This window comes from Diceros bicornis, chromosome 4, assembly GCF_020826845.1.
Source record: "Diceros bicornis minor isolate mBicDic1 chromosome 4, mDicBic1.mat.cur, whole genome shotgun sequence".
Classification (NCBI taxonomy): Eukaryota; Metazoa; Chordata; class Mammalia; order Perissodactyla; family Rhinocerotidae; genus Diceros; species Diceros bicornis.
In genome coordinates this window covers 4,524,233-4,543,896 of record NC_080743.1, presented here as the reverse complement: position 1 = coordinate 4,543,896, position 19,664 = coordinate 4,524,233, and the positions used below count along the sequence as shown (strand labels likewise).

General features: G+C 42.4%; 1 protein-coding gene across 3 annotated transcripts in view; it reads right to left on the bottom strand.

The window, feature by feature from the left end:
* Nucleotides 1-19,664, bottom strand: part of DNAJC6 (DnaJ heat shock protein family (Hsp40) member C6) — a 137,524-nt gene that overhangs the window by 35,943 nt on the left and 81,917 nt on the right. For all 3 annotated transcript variants that reach the window (XM_058538224.1, XM_058538225.1, XM_058538226.1), the window contains exons 2-4: nt 6,593-6,743; nt 5,461-5,510; nt 5,208-5,356 (exon numbers count right to left, since the gene is read on the bottom strand). In XM_058538224.1, the coding sequence (XP_058394207.1) occupies nt 5,208-5,356; nt 5,461-5,510; nt 6,593-6,743 (350 nt within the window). The remainder of the gene's footprint in view (nt 1-5,207; nt 5,357-5,460; nt 5,511-6,592; nt 6,744-19,664) is intronic.

The window sequence follows — 19,664 nt, the reverse complement described above, 5'->3', positions numbered from 1 at the left end:
TAGGTATTCTTATTGTCATCCCCATTTTACATAGGAGAAAACAGAGTCTCAGCTGAGGTGAAGTGACCTACCCAGGAAGAGGACAGCTGAGATGTGAACCTAGGGTCATTTTTAAAGCTCAAAATTTGTATATATTATATGAATTTGGCCTCAATAAAAATAATAAAAAATTGTGCACTTTCTATACCACACTGTCTGATGATCGATTATTAACCACAATTCCATCTTACATTTGTGAGGTGGCTACGGCTTCAAGTGATGGCTATACAGTCATGCGTTGCTTAACGACAGGGATACATTCTGAGAAATGCATCGTCAGGTGATTTCGTGGTTGTGTGAGCATCATAGAGTGTACTTGCACAAATCTAGATGGTATAGCCTACTACACAGCTAGGCTGTATGGTAGTCATCTTACAGGACCACTGTTGTATATGCGGTCCGTTGTTGACCGAAACGTCGTTATGTGACACATGAATGTATTTTACCAAAGTTGAGACATTCAATTCACTGAAGGCTGCAGAACTAGAATGTGGGGCTCCCTGGTCCTCTAGCTTCCAGGCCAGGGACTTTTTTTCCTGCCCCATTATTTCCTGTCCTTACACTGATGCATGGTGGCAGAGGAGAGATGCAGTATAAGCTGTAAAGTCACTCCTCTATGGCCAACCCCCTTCACCAACCAGCGAACCAACCAAAGCAGAAACAACTCAGAGCTATGGTGACCTCTTTGGTGAGCTCTGGAAGGAAAAGGAAAAAAAAAAAAAGGTTGACCTTCAAACAATCAGGAGCCCTTTAAGAAGCCCAAGTTGATCATATATTTTCCAAAAATTAAGTTGTTCCCAAAGGGGAAGAAATCCTACAAGATCATGTGGTTTAGAAACAGTCAAAATGAAGGGAGATTCTAAAACAACCAGCTGGTGTTTTTTTTCCTATGTTATGTTTATTTTACTAACAGGGCTCCTTCAGCATACTTTCCTTCCTGGTTGGGCAGAGGGAGAAGGAGGCTCAAAGCGGCACTGGTATAGGGTTAATCTGAATGTAAGAACTTTAGGGCCAGGCTAGACTTGGTGACCATTCATCTAGTTTTCCATTTATTGTCAACAGCAATGTCAAGAAATGTGTAAAGCAGTGGTCGTGATATTCTAGGGCACAGCTATAAACCTTCTGTGCAGAAAGTGATGCAGCGTATACACTCGTTCACACACCCATGGAGGGGATGGGCACAATGTTTATCTAGTAGATGATGGAAAGGTTTGGGTATAGATGGTGGTGATGGCTACACAATATTGTGAGTGTATTTAATGCCACTGAATGGTACATTTACAAATAGTTAAAATGGTATTTTTATGTTAGGTATATTTCACCACAATAAACAAAAAATAGGAGTGGAAGCAGATGGTTAAATTCTAAAGCCATCCATGGATCTAAACACACAGTGGACCCGGGTCTTTTTAACTCAGACCAAGAACCTCTGGTTTTGATGATGCATCTTGCTGGTCTCCAGGACTCCACTGTCAACATCAGTGCTTTTATTTCCTCAAGGTGGATACTGGATAACAAGAGTCAAAAAACTGACGTTCACTACCTGAATAGGTATTCTAACACCTCACTTTGAATGCAGGGCTATCTGCCGTGTGTTGTCTTGGGTTGAATCCTCTGCTAAAACTGAGACTAAACACAGAGTCCTATTTTAACATTCTGTTACATATGCAAATACTAAGAAAACTGCTATTTGATTATTTCATATTCCTGTCAACCCATGTGGCTTCTAAGCATAAAAGCTAATCAAAATACAGGATGCTGCCCCTCCGCAATGTAAAATCTTTCTGGAAACAGCCTGTCTCTGCCACCACCCGTATCCCCAAACACAACACGTAATAAAGATGTAAAGTGGCTGGGTTCAGGTTTCAAGGCATGGAGATACGGACAGAGCTGGACTCATGTGAATCTGTAAAAAAAAAAAAAATCAGTCTTGTGTTTGGTCTTTTCCAACACTGTATTTATGGAAGATTCTGTCATCTATATTTATTAAAATAAGATTTAATTGCAGACCTAGCACTCCACTGACCTGGAAGGAGGAGGAAATTGTTCTAGTCCTCATGGACTGAAGATGAGAACCAAGAAAACTTTTCTAAGTAATGCAATAATGAGATGCAAATCCATTCATGGTGTTAGTGCTGGGGAGAGAATGGACGAGGGGCTTGAAAAGAGCTGTAGTCACATCAAAAACAGAGCTAAGATGAAAGTACTAAGGCTTTGGGACTGTCTTGCTGAGATGCAACGGAGGGTTGAGGGAGCTAGGTCAGAGGGTCCAGTTCCATTCTGTGGAGCTCCTGGACTCTCTGGGAAGGGCTGAAGATGTGGTGCCATCCTGTGTGTTAGGGGAAAGAATTGGAAAAGCCTTGTGGCATGTGGAAATCCCTCCTTTAGGGAAGTTAGGCTAACAAAGAAGGGGTGGGGTGGGTGGCATGGGTGGCCTTTTAGGGAGAGGGAGCAGCTCATGCAAAGAGACAGTGTGTGTCTCCCCTGGTTGGAACATGGGGTTTTAAGCAGTGCAGAACAGTGCAAGATGAAGCCGGAGCGGTGGGCAGAGGCCAGACCATGAGGAGCCTCATAAGATACATTCCACAATTTGCATGGAGGAGAAACAACCCCTCTCCTTTCACCTATACAAGACTCACTCATGCTCCAAGGTCCAGCTCTCACTGCTGTCTCCCTCCACTAGACTCCGTCAGTAGGTACTGTAAACACTATCTACTTTTGTCTTTAGAATGTCCTGGGTTCTCTCTCCAACTAGGCTTAAGTGCCTTGAGGACAAAAACCAAATAATTATTTTATATCTATGTGTTTAACAATTCTTGGCACATTCATTCTTCTGAGGAACATTTATTAGCCATGCCAGGCACTGTTCTAGGTAGTAAATAAAATAAACATGCTTGCTCCCGGTTCTTCTAAGGCAAGTGAGAGCAGCCCAGGGCAGATGCTCGATAGGTAATTCCCGCTTCCTTTGGCAAGACTGTTAAGACTGGTCACAGAATATGTAGTTACACTAATAGACGCTTTTCTTTAAACACCTTTATAGAGATTGCTTTTGAAAATAGTACACAAAGAGATATCTTTATACATATGAATGCTTTTATAATGATATTATATCTCTATTTACTTTTAGAGGGAAATTCCACATTATCACAGGTCTTGCAAGATCAAATAAAATTTCTATGAAATACTGTGCAGGATGTTCTACAGCCCTTCAACTATGAAAATGATGGCACTGACTGAGTCTCCAAACATGAAAAAATCAGTTCAAAAGATCTGCAGCCGACTTAGAATATCTGCCCACATTTCTGTTTGATGTTAATTCACTTGCTCTGAATTAGGTAACAGACGGAGTAAGAGTGGGGAGAGCAGTCAGATATTGGAAATTTTAAAAAGCTGCATTTAAACTCTCCATTATAGAATGACAGCTGAGACCTTACCACTTCAGAACGGCTTTACCAGTGCTTCTCAGAGAGCGGCCGGTCCCCAGAGCAGGCGCAGGAGGAGCTCCGGGAAGCCGTCAGCAGTGCAGTCTCACGGCACCCCGCCCCGCTGAATCAGACACTCTGGGCCTGGGGTCTAAAAGCCCTCCGGAGGGGCCGGCCCTGTGGCTTAGCGGTTAACTGTGCGTGCTCCGCTGCTGGCGCCTCGGGTTCGGATCCCGGGCGCGCACCGACGCACCACTTCTCGGGCCATGCTGAGGCCGTGTCCCACATACAGCAACTAGAAGGATGCGCAACTACGACATACAACTATCTACTGGGGCTTTGGGGAAAAATAAATAAATAAATAAATAAAATTATAAAAAATAAAAAAAATTAAAAAAAAAATAAAAGCCCTCCGGGCGGGTCTGCCATCCACTACAGCCTGAGAACCACTGGGCTCCCTCTGGCCTACTCCGGGAACCCTCAGAGAAAAGAGTCCTTAACAAAACTCTCCCTTATCGTACTGAACCTCAGGACAGGAAGGGGTCTTAGGGAGTAGACAGACCAAACTTCTTGTGTTTTATACAGATCTGGAGACTGAGGCCCCGAGATTATCAATGGCCACTGAAATTTGGAGCAAAATGTGTTCTGGCATCAAAGCTGAGATTCTAGAGACACAGTATGGAAAACCAGCATATTTGAGATCAAGTTTCACTTTTAAAGAGTCCAATGTGTAGAAAACCCTTTCTGTGTATTAACAGATCCAGATGGATTTGCAAAACCACTCTCATCTAAAGGCTAAGTCGAAATATTTGAAGACATTCTTGAGAGAGAAAAAGCCTTATTTTAGTGAGTAGATCAAGAATTCAATGGCCAGAAATATCAGGCTCGATATCAGATTCAAACCTAAGCCAGGTCTCATAGCTCCTTAACCAGCCTGAAACTAGGAATATTTCTCTGCTTAGTTCAAAAAGTTCCTTGAGAGAATCATCCAGCTTTTTCCAGGTAACACTGTCAGCCTAGGGTGACGGTTAAGAAGACAAGCCTTAGGCCACTTGCTAATTGTGTGGTCTTAAGCAAGTTACTTTAACTTTCTGTGCCTCAGTTTCTCCATCTACCTCAAGGGACTGTTGAGAGAATTACATGAGATATTGCATGTAACGTTCTCAGCACAGTGTAAATCCTCTATAAATGTTGGCTGCTGCTCTCACCATGACTAATATTAGAAATAGTACTGCCAAACCTACAGTGTGGACTGTTTATGCGCTATCCTCCACTTATGAAAGATGTACCATTACCGAATGTCAGAAAGCTATTTCCACTAATTCTGGTGTGTCTGTACTGGTCCAGCCACACTCCTCATCGTGACGGCCAAGTGCCAATAAGGAAGGGTGAAAGGCATAACTAGCGTTACGGCATGAGGCTGGCCACCTGCCCCACGCAGCAGTTCAAGCCCCCCCTGAGCCTCAGAGCAACATGCCCTACAACTGAGCAACCAGCCACAAGTGATTTAGGCCCCAAATTAGATGGTGTTTTATTGACAGATAAACTTTCCTGCAAATATCCTCACCCAAGGAAAATTTTCAGAATATCTCATAACAGGCTCAGAAAGATTTTGTGGATACAAGTGTCCAGAGTGCAGAGTTTTGCAGCTTCATGTGCCTAAGCGCAAAACTTCTGGGAGAGTTCTTAGCAGGAAAATATCCTGTTATGTCTTCCACTGTGCAATCCCTGGGCTAAATTCCTTACCCTGCTGTGGAACTTGGCTGTTCGATAAGACTTGGGCGACAGATTGTACACCGTGTAGTGGTCAGGATGTCTGGAATCCAAAAAGCTTCGAATGTCGTCAACCTGATTCCTGAATCCTATGTCAACACTGTCCAGAGGAAAGGACATCACTGGGGGGTCACAAGAAAGAAAACAGGTCACACAGGTGTGCCGTCACGATGGGCAGCAACTGAAGGCTGAGCTAGTGAGCAGCTGATAAACGTGAGAAACTTACCGATAATTCTGGAGGTAACGTAAGTGAAGTCTAAGTCTCCCTTCGTGTAGCTAGAAGCAAGACAGGAAAGGGCACTCATCAAGATGATTCAAATATGTCAAGATTCCTCTCTCTCAATCACTTGCCCATCAAGACCTGGGACACTTCTGTCCAGCAGGCATATTTTGACTTCCCTCAGGCCTTCTCTCTAACAAGGAAGCATTGTTGAGAGAACATAGTCCACGCCCTCAGGAGCATAAATCTACCCCTCCAACCGGTGCACCCAACACCCTTTACAGATGAACAGAATCATGAACAGAATCAGTCTCAGAACAGAAAACACTACTTATTTATTCACACTGACTGTTCCAGCCTCTTCGCCTCCAAGGAAGTACCTCTCATTGTGTGAGCAGCTAGGGGGTACGGGAGAAAGTACTGAGAAAGAACAAGGGATTCCCTTTTACTGTCTATCAGGGCTTGGAGGTGAGGGATAAATTTTATCTTTGAACCAAGATTAAAATGTTGATTAATATACTGGACTTGACATTTGAATTTCTGACTCAAAACTGCACATTGTAACTTAAAATGACACCAGAACTGTCTAATAACTGAGAATAAAAAAGAATTCGTATGGCCTACTTGTAACAATTTTCATGCAGTAGAAGGGTAAAAAACTTCTCATACTAAATAAATTTTAAAGAGCTATTAAGATACACAAAATAAAGTGTTTTGATTATAATCTATGAGTATTACTTATTTGAATTTCATGTGCATTATTATCTCATTTAATCTTCAACCTACCCAAAGACACAAATCCTACCAGGGTATAAAAGTAAAGCTCAGAGAGGTTAATTAACTTGCCTTAGGTCACATGGTTAACAAGGGCAGGTAACGCATTAGAACCAGGATGTTGGATTCAAAAGCCAGGGATGGCAACCACTCTGTTCTAATGTCCCAGTGGGCTGAGTACTCCCAGCCTGTGCTTGCAGATTCTGAAGGACTCAACTTATGGCTTCAATGACGTCACTCAATCAGATCCCATGCAAGTCCACCACAAAATTGAGAGTCTTTGAGCCAGACAAGTAGGTGACAGGTAACCAGATCCTTTGGGGACACAGAGGTCCATTGACTCAAGCAGGGGGAACACACGTACCTGGTAACAGATTGTATAACTCTGGAAGATGTGTCTTTGAGGGTGTCCTTCAAGTTGTCCTTCAGGTTACTGAAGAGCCTCCCGGCACCTCCTTTCACCATGTCAAAGAGACCTCCCCCATAGCTGGGCTCCATGTCTGCAGAGGAGGCACCTGCCAACGACAGACAGAAAGGAGGTGATGCACGGACTACCCAGGAAGCCAGTCCCTCTTTGTTCTAAAAACGTACACAGACCGTCCTCGGGAGTCTGGGACAGATGTTCCTGGAATTTACGCCCCACTTTCAGAGCTTACTGACTCTGGGTCACCACAGTGCTGCTGGTCCTGAGAGGACCCCAAGGCAAGTCCCTCACCAAGTCCAGGGACAGAAACCTCCCTGGCTGCATGTCTGATACCACAGCCACTCACCACACGTGCCAGCTGAGCACCTGCAACGTGGCTAGTCTGAACTGAGGTGTGCTGGAGGTATAAAACACACACCAGGGGCCAGCCGGGTGGCATAGCGGTTAAGTTCGCACGCTCCACTTCAGCGGCCCAGGGTTCGCGGGTTCAGATCCTGGGCGCGGACTTGCGCACTGCTTATCAAGCCCTGCTGTGGCAGCATCCCATATAAAACAAAGGAAGATGGGCACAGATGTTAGCCCAGGGCCAATCTTCCTCAGCAAAAATAGGAGGATTGGCAACAGATGTTAGCTCAGGGCTAATCTTCCTCACCAAAAAAACAAAACAAAACAAAACACACCACACACCAAATTTCAATGAGAGCGCAAAAAAAAAAGAAATGTAAAATATCTAATTAATATTTTTTACATGGATTACATGTTGAAATTATAATATTTTAGACACATTGAATTAACTAGACTATACTATTAAATTAATTTCACCTGTTCCCTTCTACTTTTTTGATGTGGATACCAGAAAATTTACAATTGTCTACACGGCCTGCGTTATACTTCCTTCGGACAGGCTGCCCCAGTGCCCATGCAGAGCAGCAGCAGCTTAGAAGTGAGTCCAGGGGCCTCCTCTGCCCTTCGAGGATGCAGGCTGTGTTAGAAGACCCACTCAGCGGCTCTCCCTCAAAGTAGCAGCTCACTCCCACCACAGGAAAATATCTTCTGAAGCGCCTTTAGAACAGCTTTTAGGCCTGAGGAGGCATGGTGGTCATTAGTGTTACCTGTCAAGTATTTCAGATTCTCCTCCCTACAGCTCATAAAATTGCAATTTCTGGCCCCTTGTGGTTAGCTCTAGCCCAGAGTTTCTCAACCTCACCACTACTGACATTTAGGGCCAAATACTTCTTTGCTGGGGTGCGGAGGGGGATGGGAAGGGGGGCAGTCCTGTGCATTGCAGGGTGTCTAGCAGCATCCCTGGCCTTCAGCCACTAGACAGCACCAGTAGCATTTCTCCCCTCCTCCCCTAGTTGTGACAACCAAAAATTGTCTCTAGACATTGGCAAATATCCTCTGGGGGTGGGGGGGAGGGCAAAACTACCCGTTTGAAAACCAGCACTCTAGCCTATGATATATGGGTGGAGGTGTTGTGTGTCACTTCCAGGATAGAGCATTTAATTGTTAGTGTGACATTCTCCATAGTTCTCATTCTCATATTCTCTCTCTCTTTCCCTCTGCCATAGTAATGGCAAGGTTTGAGACTGTGGATGCTCTGTCCAAGGCTCCTGGATCCCGGAATAAGGGGCTGTGTGGCAGAGCGCCCAGCTGACCTTTCTTGAATATATAGCATGAGTGAGAAGTAACCCTTTATTATTAGAAGCTGCCAATATTTGGGGAATGTTCATTACCACAGCATAACTTAGCTTAGAAAGATTGATCCAGGAAAGAAGTAGGAATCTGAGTGGAGGGGGCTAATGTGAACACTGGCCAGGTAGGCTCTGCAGCCTAGCATCAAGAGCATGAGTCACTCTCACCTGTGTCCTGGCTCAGCCTTGCTGCCCCCAACTGTGTGACCTTGGGAAGTCAGTCTTTCTAAGCCTCTTCCTGTCTATAAAATAGGGATAAAAACAGTGCCTACTTCATAGGGAAAGATGAAATGAGTGCATATAAAGCTATTAGCACTGTACTGAATGTATCTAGGGGTCAATAGATTATAACTATACTATTACAATGCCACACCTTGAAATTCCCATGTCGACAATATTTTTAATCTTTGCTCACTTTTCAACTCTATGATGACAAAGGGCAAGTATGACATCTCTTCTTTTTTAAAAATTGCAATATTTGTTGTGTACTTTAAAATATGTTAAGAGGATAGGTCTCTGAATCTCAGGTATGGTATAACCTAGGAAGTTATTTAGTGTACAAGAGCAAACCTCCATCACTTTGACTCTGTTGCTAAATAAGCTTCCCTCAGGACAAGGGGGATGCACATCTATGTTCAAACTTGGTAGGTTATGTTAAGTGAGAGGTAGATGCGTGCATGTGGACGATGATTAAATATGTTTGTGAAAAGTCTGGAGAACAAATTTAAAAAAAAAAGACCTCATGTTAAGTGTTCTTACCAAAACACAGCACACACACACAAAACAACACAAAGAAATCTTTGAAGGGTGTGGTGATAGCATCATGAGTATATGCCTTTGTCCAAACTCATCAAGATGTATACATTAAATGTGTATAATTTTTATATATCAAAGCTAAAAAAATAAATTGCAAGAAAAAGGAAAGTTGGAGGAGGACTCTATATATTAAAATATTAAAATGTTAAAAGACAAATTATCCAAGTACAATGTATGGGATGTAACCCAAACAAACTATAAAAAGTTAATGATATTTATGGGCAACTGGAATTTGAACACTTACTGGGTATTTGATATTCAGGATTTATTGTTAATTTTTAGGTGTAATAATGATATTGTAGTTATGTTAAAAAATAGTCCTTATCTTTTAGAAAGAATACTGAAACATTTATGAAATATATGAAATATATATTTATGAAACAAAAATGAAAAAAATTGCAATGTTTAACATTTTTAAAAATAAATAAAGAATAATAAAAATACTCATGTAATAACAATTATAATTGCTAATACTTATATAGCACTTACTATGTGCTAGGTATTATTCTAAACATTTTACCTATACTCACTCATTTTATCCTCATAGCATACCTGTGAGGTTGATATTATTTTTCCATTTTCTACATCAAAAAACTGAGGCGCAGCGGTTAAGAAACTTGTCTAAGGGTATACAGCTAGTAAGTAAATGGCAGAGTTGGGATTTGAGCCCTAGGTAACCTTTCCAACTACATCCCTCTTTCCTCTCCTAATACTATCCTGAATTTAATATTTATCATTCCAAATAATTTCTTTAAACTTTCATTACATATGTAGGTATCCATAGGCAACATATTAATATTGTTTTCCATGCTTTCAAGCTATATGTAAATGGTTTTGTTTGCAACTTTATTTCACTCAGCATTGTATATAATTCTTCTATGCCGATACCACACGTAACTCTAGCTCACTTAAAGTGTGCATCCTTTGCCCCACTGATGGACACTAAGGTTGTTTCCTATAACAATGCAGTTATGAGCACATTGGCTTGATTACATGTGAGAGATTCTCTCTAGGTTATACCTAGGAGTGGAATTTGCTGGTAGGTAGGATACGCACATCTTCAAATTTCTAGATATTAACAAATCATTTTCCAAAGTAGTCGTATCAGTTTAAACTCCTACTCATAGTGCATATGAGCGCCCTCACTCTATATGCTCCTTAACAATTCGTATCATCAGACTTTAAAACTTTTTACCAATCTGGTGAGTATGAAGCAATATCTCCTTTTCGTTTTATTTTGTGATTTCCCCAATTACTAGTGAGGTGGTATATCTTTTATTGTGTTTACTGGCCAGGCAGCTGTTTTTTAAATCATACTTGAGGCACCTACTCAACTCCTCTGTGCCATTTAAATGCTCATACATATACCTATTAATACATGTTAACTGTTAGGTACTAGCATCCTGATCACAAGAGCTATTGATGCCTAAGTCACCATTAGGCATCTATTTGAAAATGAGGCTCTACTAGAAATGGCAAAGAACAATCAATGCTGGTGAATAAACAGATGCACAGACACATGGACAAACAATAATGTCTGCCAGCTACTGAGCTCTCCCATGCACAGGAACTCCATTGGACTTTCACATTAGTACAATTTCACGTAGTGGGAGAGAGGGAGAGTGTTTACTATCCCCATTTGATAGAGGAAGAAATAGAGGCTCAAAGAGGAGGAGCAACTCACCTAAGATCTCAGCTAACAAGTGGTAGAGCCAGGGACTCAAACTCAGCTCTGTGCAATTCCAAGGCCTAAGCCACTTCTGCCATTTCACACTATTCCACAGCTCCACATCGGCGCACCACGCTAAGCACTGTAACTAGGATGATCCTTACCTGCCTGTACACAACCACGCCTCTCCTGTTCCTTGCTCTCCTCTACCTCCCACCTGTAAGCCTTTCATCAGGCTGCTCTCAGCAGCAGATGCCCTCACAGTAAGCACTCTCTTAAATCATTGCATCTGTCAGAGCAACCAAACCAATCTCATTACGTAGGCAGCCTGAGCCTCTGTCACCTCCACTGTTTCACAGCCCTAAATAAAATGCCAGAAACTGGTCTGATGGGCAGCTCCACAGACTAGGGCTAGAGCTACAAATCTGAGAATGTTCTCTGTGTTCTGCTTCCCTGCGACGTAGGGCACGTTATTTCCCTTTAAACATGCCCCACATAAAAATCTGTACCATGTTTTCATTTTAAATATAGCCAGAATAGAGTAGCATAAAATGTTTATAATTCCCGTTTCCATCCCAAGTTACCACTCCAGCATGAATACCCCTCTGATAGATTACTGTTCTAAGAGATGACACCAAATTGATTATCCAGACCACTCTCCGACTCTCAATTTCATGCCGGAACAGAACTCTGAGACACCAACCTATTAAAAGATATAAATATCCTCCTTTACCTAAAAATCAGACTCTCACCATCACTTAGGCTGCATGCTCTGTTCATTAGAGCCTTGGAACCCTGCAGAAACCAGTACCACTTGGCAGAGTCCATCTGTAACCTTCACAGACTCAAATTATATGTCAGACCAGCCAGGACACAAAAAAGAGAAGAGAGACGTTATCTGCTTTTGTCCTAATGGTTCTTTTAGGCGGGTATTCTGGCTCTCCCTAATGAGCTACATGAGGGCCAGAGGCACAGATTCTCCAAAGGACATCTGAGCCTCAGTTAGTTGAGAGCAAGGGCAGAGAGGTTTCAAACAATGACACAACAAAGAGGGAAATGGTGCAGTCAGAGACTGACATGCAGAAGAAAAACGATAACTATAGATCAGGGGTTGACAAATCCAGTCCATTGTCTATTTTTATACAGTCTGTGAAATAAGAATGGCTTTTACATTTTTAAATGATTGAAAAAATTCAAAAGAAGAAAAATGTTTAATAAGGCGAAAACTATACGAAGATGAAATGTCAGTGTCTATAAGCAAAGTTTTATTAGAACACAGACGCACTCATGCCGTTACCCATTGTCTATGGCGGCTTTCATGCTATAATGGCAGAGGTGAGCAGTTGTGACGGAGATCTTAGGGCCCACAAAGTTGAAAGTATTTACTATCTGGCCCTTTAGAGAAAAAATTTTCTAATCTCTGCACTAGATGGTTGAAAAGACTTGCATTCTTAGGAATCAGAGCTTGCCATCTCTGACACTTTCTAAATGCTTCGGCTAAAATGGCATCCAGCGGTAAGAACACACCCTGAGCTTCCTAAAGGGTCTTCGGGGATTTGAGGGTCTCCGAAGGTGAGAGTGGGGAGGTCAGAGTTGAGAGAGCATGAGAGTGCCATCGGGAGAGAAAGATCCAGGTCTGTGCCTTCAAGGCTCCAGGTAGATTCTTGTTCTATGATGTCTTGCCATTTTAAGACCTAAGCCCACCAAAAACAAGCACCAGAGAACTGCACTCTGCCCACCGTGTCGTTTCTAAGGACGTAATAAACAAGTTTTTCTTGGGATTCCTAATGTTTAGGAGACTGTAAGCGTCCTATCCTGCCCAAGTCATGGGAACTCACCACGTATACAAGCTGACCAGTTTTCACTCAAAGTGACACAAAATTTGTATCTCCTGGGAGAGAATCTGTTGCCCACTGGACAGTTAGCTGGCTGTTTGCTCATTTATTTATATCAAGCTTTACCCCAAAAAAGATTTAAGGTGATTCAATAGTTATTTGGAATGGAATATATTTAAGAAGACTAGCACAGTTTCAAAAAAAAAAAGACGACGACCAGCACTAATGTTAAGGCTGCTCTTAACTACCTTAATGTAACTAGAAACACAGGAAAAGTAGGTGTGGCTACTTTTCATAAGCATCTGACTGATTTGGCAGCCACAGGAAAAACATCATGAGAAGTACTATGAAAGAGGAAGGAAAATGTTGACAAAGGCCTTGCTCTGGAGAGTCCATAATGCATGGTGGTCATTCCCCACATATGCTCCCACTGCTTATACCATGTGTGTGCCCATGACACCCTACACAGCACATAATTCCACTTGGTGACCCTCAGAAGGGATGCTCCCCCATAAAGCACAGTTGTCAAAAGAAAAGGAGGGCATGCAAATATTTAGCAAAAAAAGATGTTCATTGAGGTGTTGTTCATAATGGCAAGAGACTGTAAACGATATATTATTCCATAGTAAGAGAACTGGTTGAGTATCTCTAACAACGCCATATAATTAGCTACGAAAGTCACCTTGTAGAAGAGTACAGATGTTCATGACAAAGGGCTACATGAAAAATAAGCAGGATACAAAATACACACAGTACAATCTCCTTTTTGTAAAAGAAAAATATTTGATTTTAGAGAAAGAATTCAGAGGATTTAACAAACATAAAACAATGATAATAACAACTCAAACATACTGAATGCCTACTATGTACCAGGTTCTGATCTCAATTCTTTACATGTGGTATTTACTCTTCACAACCACCCTATAAAGGAGACACCTTTGCGATTCCCATTTTACACACAAGCAAACTGAAGCACAGACACATCAGTGACTCACCCTGGATCCCCTGGTTAGTAAGCCAGGATTTGGTCACAGGCAGCCTGCTCCAGAGCCCAGGTTCTTAGCTGCTACATTTTCAAACTAGTTACAGCAATTATGTCTAGGTCAGAAAATGATGAGTGACTTTTTAATTTGTTTAACTGTAATTTCTAAATTTTCTCTAATTTACATTAGTTAGTTTTACAATTGAAAATGTTGCATAAAATAAAGACAACAACCAAGTGCTACGGTATTGAAGTTCATTATGTCCTTCCTCAACGCTGTAGAGACCTCCCTCCTCTGTGCATAATTCCTCCCAGTCCACAGTCAAAGGCTCCAGCCAGGCCCGTGAGATGCAGGCAAATGCTGCCCTGAGCCCAAGAGTAGCCCGATGTGGATCTTCAACCCCAAGCGGGCTAGGAGCTTGCCAGGAACATCCTTCAGTATTTGATTCTTTTTCTAAGACCTGAGAACCTGATTCGTCATGGTAGTAACTGTCTCAGCTCTGGTGTAAATACTAAAGATAAACCAGTAGATTAAGGAGAGGAAAGAGATGGCAAAGGACGCTTGGCAACAATTGAAGTTCTTGTGACATCAGCCTTCCTCAGTGGGTCCTCTGGTCCACACAGTATCACCTTTCCCATTTCTGGAAAGTCTTTGTCATCCAATTCTAGTAATTGTGAGCTATAATTCCATAATGTTCAGGACCAGCCTGTTTGAAGGACGAGAGATAATTCTAATTTTGGCATTATGATCTGTTTATGCTCATGTTCCTTTTCACCAGTGGGGCATTTTCCTCTGTGGTTATTTAAGTGTCACAACACTACAAATGTCCTGTCCTGGCTTCTACAAAGTTCACAACTGCAAGACAGAAATCTCCCAATCTCCCAGGTCCCAAATGGACCCTGCTGAGATATACCACTAGCCCCTCTTCTAGGAAAATGATATTCCTCCTCCACAACACTTGGCAAGGGGGAAGGAACCAGTGTCATCTCCACAGAGGCTTCATCATCCTTGTTTATAACAGATTTTCCAGCTCTTGGCTTCCCCACAATTAGAGAAATGGTTCACACAGTGATAACAACTGGATATGTCAAGGATAAGCCCACTACCTCAGCTTCCAAAATCAAAGACTGCCTAAACCTCCTTCCCCATTCATCCCACCTCAGGGAAGCTTACAGAGAAGAGGATGGACTTTAGGTGAAAGGTCTTAGACTGGAGACTTCATTTTTCCACTTAAAAACTGTGTGACTTTAAGCATGATATTTTACTCCTCCACGGCCTCTTCCCCCTCGATAAATCGGAACCTATTGAGAACAAAAACTTTCCTACCTGTCTCGTGGTGTCAAAAGGATCAAATGAGACCATGTATGTCGATGTGATTTTTAAGTTGTGAGATTTTCTTTAAAAATTAGAAATTTTTATTTTAATTCTTAGAAATTCAGCTCTCATGTAAATGAGTCTTGGGATTGCTTACCATGACATGACCAGGAATCCAACTAGAAATAACAATTTCACAGACAAAGATAAGACTAAACAAAAGAATCGACACACCCTATGCCAAACAAGAGGTTAGGCATGGGACAAAGCCACCAGAGTCAAAATCTGGGCTTTGAAGTCAGCCAGAGTCGGTGTGGATTCCACCTCTGCTACTAGCTGGAGACACAGCCTAGAGAAGTGAGGTAACTGATCAGAGTCTCGATTTCCTTATCTGCAAAAGGGACGTATTAATAGAACATCACACAGGATTGTGGTGAGGATTACATGAGATACAGTTCTGTAAACCCTTCGTACAGTGCCCGCCGTGTTGTAAGCACTTAATAAATGACAGCTACCAGGTGGCTCTGGGGAATGGAAAGAATAAAGCCGTGAAAAATGCTGTCTCCAGCAAAGTCAGGCAGCCTCAGCAAAAAAGGGCCGTGCTGTTCAGTCTCAGGGCTGACAGAGCCAGACTAGATACGTGTGCACCAAGGGCAGACTCTCTTCCTGGAGCTTCGGCTACAGCACAGGTAAACTCTTCACTTTTGATAGTTCAAAATCACAAATGCTTAACAGAGGTGGACCTCTTTACAGCTCTAGGGTTTCCCCTTCCCATCTGGTGCCTGGCATGGTATGTCTATTTGCACAACTAACATTCAGGTTCACGCAGATGCAGTGGTACTGGTTTTTGAAATATTGAAATACTTTGGTACTATTTGGCATGTAGTATGAGCTATTAAAACTACAAGTCACTTGATAACACTGCACAGCAGCGGCCCTAGACATGGACAGGTCTGGCAGCTGCTCAACAGACCATGGGGGCAGAGGCCTGGGCATGTGCAGCATCCACCCATGCTCCAGAGGAGCTCAACACTGGCAGGCCCAGGCCACAGAGCAGGTGGTGCCAGACCTGCCAGCTGATCCAGGCTTTGAGGATCCAAACCACATAGGATGCAATGGCATCAAAGCGCATCACAGCCCCGACAAGTCAACAGCACAGTCGGCCGTTCCAGCTGGAATAAGGGGCCAGGGCCCTTGTGAAAGTCAATTTAATGGGGAAGTTGGTGGAAGGATCTGATACCATTCCCTACATCAAACCATGGCTCAGAAATGGGGATCATTTAGCTAATGACAATGACACTCCAGAGAAGTTCAAATTAACAAAAAAAAATTAGAAATTAGAATGATAAATAATTTGTGCTATAACTATTATCACCTGGTAAACAGTTACATGCGCATGTACATATTTGTCGTTTAGAGAATAAAATGGGGTTATACTTCACATTATATATTTATATACATTAATTTGTACTATCATACCAGTTATTAAATATTTTTTTATCACTCCTGACACCATAGAATCAGTATGTACAGTATTTCTGTACCCTCTTTTCAGGACTCTGATGCGAGGAGCAGCCCCAGCTTCCCAAGCAATGCAGCCGTGGGAGAATCACAGACTCAGGGTCTCAAAGCGTATAAAACAGGGGAATGAATTAGATGATTCCCTCAGTCCCCTCCAGTTCTAAAGTTCTTTGACCCTATCATCATTGTAAAAAGGCCATCGATTAAACACATACTCTAGGCAAGGCACTCTGCCAAGCAGTTTCCATCAACTCTGACATTAGACCCTCCAATAAGCACAGTTGCGGGTGGGAGTCCCACCGCAGAAGCTAAGGCTTTGGTGAAGTTTAGTGACAGTCATGGCAGAATGAGATTGGACCCAGGTTTGGCTGGATCCAGAGCCTCTGCTCTTACCCACCTCCCCATCCTGCCTTCTTTCATGAGGGGCTTTGTCTCCCACCTCACTTTGCACCTCCATCCTAGGATTCGGAGCAATCTGACTTGTATTAGAATTATTTGTGAATTAGTCTGCCCCTGCTCCCACCTCAACCCCAGAGACTCTGGGTCTTCAATAACAGGGACTATGTTTCGTAATTCTTCACACCTCCTAAAATCGTAGCACAGTACCTGGCACACTCAATAAATGTATGTGAAACTGGGCTGCTGCAGAATGCAAGAATCAGAGAGAAGATGACAAGCTCGGCCAGGAAGATCAAACAGATCAACCTTAGCAGAGACCTGGTCTTTGCCTAACGGTAGGCAGCAAATACAACCAGATGCTTTGACTGTCTCCTCACCCTTCTCTGAATTTCTGACTGCAGCACTGCATCTTCCAGCACCCACTGATTATGCTGGCCTAAGAGATGGGGACTTCATGAAACCCAACAAGAAATTTATTTTACATAAGACTAACACTTGATGAGAAGACCAGGAAGAGATTTTTATCTTCAGACAGATAAGAGGAGCTAACTAAGTAACCATTACTAGCTCCTCTTTCCTGAAAGGATCGAAGATGTAAAGAAAAAGAATGATAAGAGTAGAAAGAATGAGAAATGCAGTCAAAGTGAAGACTACACTGAGACCAAAATTGACTGTCAATTTTGCTCTGTCAAAGCAACGCACAGTGGCTACTAACAGGTTGTTAGTGCTGGGGGAATTCCAGCTGAATCGATATAAGACATTTTATTCCTTCATGGATCATTGGAATTAGGCCATAGTTGCCAATCTAAATTCTACCCAGTAAATTCTCATATAAAATAATACATGGATATTGCTTAATTTGATTCAACAAATATTTTAAGTACTTACAGTATGCCAGGGAAACAGATCTATGTAAGAGATCTTTACTCTCCAACACTTGGACCAAATAAAGAGGTTCACTGTTATGAAATAACAATGATCAAACCTATTTAACGAGATCAGAACCCCCAGTGGAACTGTGAAGAAATACAAAGGGTTCTGCCCACCACATGGCCTCTCAACTCCAGGAAGTGAGAGATCATCAGATTTTTTTCCTCCCTTCTCTAACCAAAAGGTCAGGGCTTAAATTGCATTAAATAGACTAGGACATTTCCCTCTAACGACCAGCCTTGTTGCCTGGAACAGAGAAAAAGTCCTCATTGTTATCTGACCCTGTGCATGATGGACAGAGATGGACAGAGATAGCAAAGGACCGATGGGCTGCTCAAAGGATACTGCAAAGAAAAAAATCAAGCAAAAATCTTTTCACCATTTCAGTGCCATTTAATGTAGAGGGGAGTCATCCTCAAAGGGTGACTGAGGGAACTCTACCTGTCCTCTCAAATAAGCCCGACACACACAGAATCTCAGGAAAGCACTGGGTCTGCTGGGCAAATGCAGCTCTCAGAGGAGTTTCTCCAGCCCGTTTCCTTCCAACAAGATTGTCTTGTCTGAGCTCCCCCTAGACAGAAATTCTAGAGCGGCCACTGTGAGCAGACCTCTTAGAGAAAGATCCAGTGGTTGCTCCCAGGGGAGCAGCAACTACGGTGGCCTCCCTACACGCTGAGCACTATGCTAGGAACATACAGAATCCCACACAATAAAACCGAAAGACATTTTTGCTCTTACTTTTCAGATAAGGCAATTGTGTCTCAAAGAAGCAGATCATTCACACAGGGTTACCTGGCTAGAATACACAAATACCCGCAAGTTTTTCATTCCCGAAGGCACGAGTAGGTTCATATAGCCACAGAGGTGGGCATCCTGCTCGAACATGAGAGGAAGCAACCCAGACTCACAGCGTTCCAACACTTGATGGGATATTAGCAACGTATTCCCGCACCTCAGGTGGATACACCAGGAAGAGAAAAGGATTTCCCCCAATCATGGCTATCATTAACTGTTTTAAAAAACATCTTTATTCACATACATAAAATTGACACACAATAAACCGCACATATTTAAAATGCAAGCATTTGCTAAGTTTTGACATATGTATGTGTAGGCGTACACACACACACATCTGTAACACTGAAGCTTGTGTCCCTCTTGCCATACCCTTGAATAGAGCCCAGACTGGGAGAAGAGAAGACAAAGACAAGAATCACCACAAAATACCATCCTTGGTCCCACAGGGCTCTCTGCAAAGCTGTGTCCTGTGCTGAGAAGCAGGAGCTGTGCTCCATTCCCTGGGACAAGACAGAGTGAAAACTCCACGCACAACCACATATCACAGAGCTCAAGGGAGGGACTGACCAACATGCAGTCAAGAATCCTGGGATTTTAGAGCAGGAAGCACAGCTGGTCAAGAAATCTTCGTGTGTGTGTGTGTGTGTGTGTGTGTGTGTGTGGTTGTGAGGTGGAGGGGAGGGGAAGGAAAAGAGGTATAATGCAGAGATGTGTATTCTGGTTTCTACTTTAAAGAAAGGTTTTCATTCAGATTTACAAATGTATATTATGTATGTATATATAGTATATACGTTATTTTTTGTTATATAACATTATATAATATGTATTTTATTATATAATAACATAACATATATAGGTCATTCATATTCCATATGAAAAATTTGGGCCCATCTAAAGATATATATCAAGAGCATTGGAAAGAAAGAAAATGGCTGAGAAAAAAGGATGGGATGGGGATGAAGGGAGAAAAAAAGAAAATCTAGAATAACACCAGAGAGGGGCCTTGTGCAGTGTAAAGACTGCAGGCAGTAAGATTAACTCACTTCTCTGCAC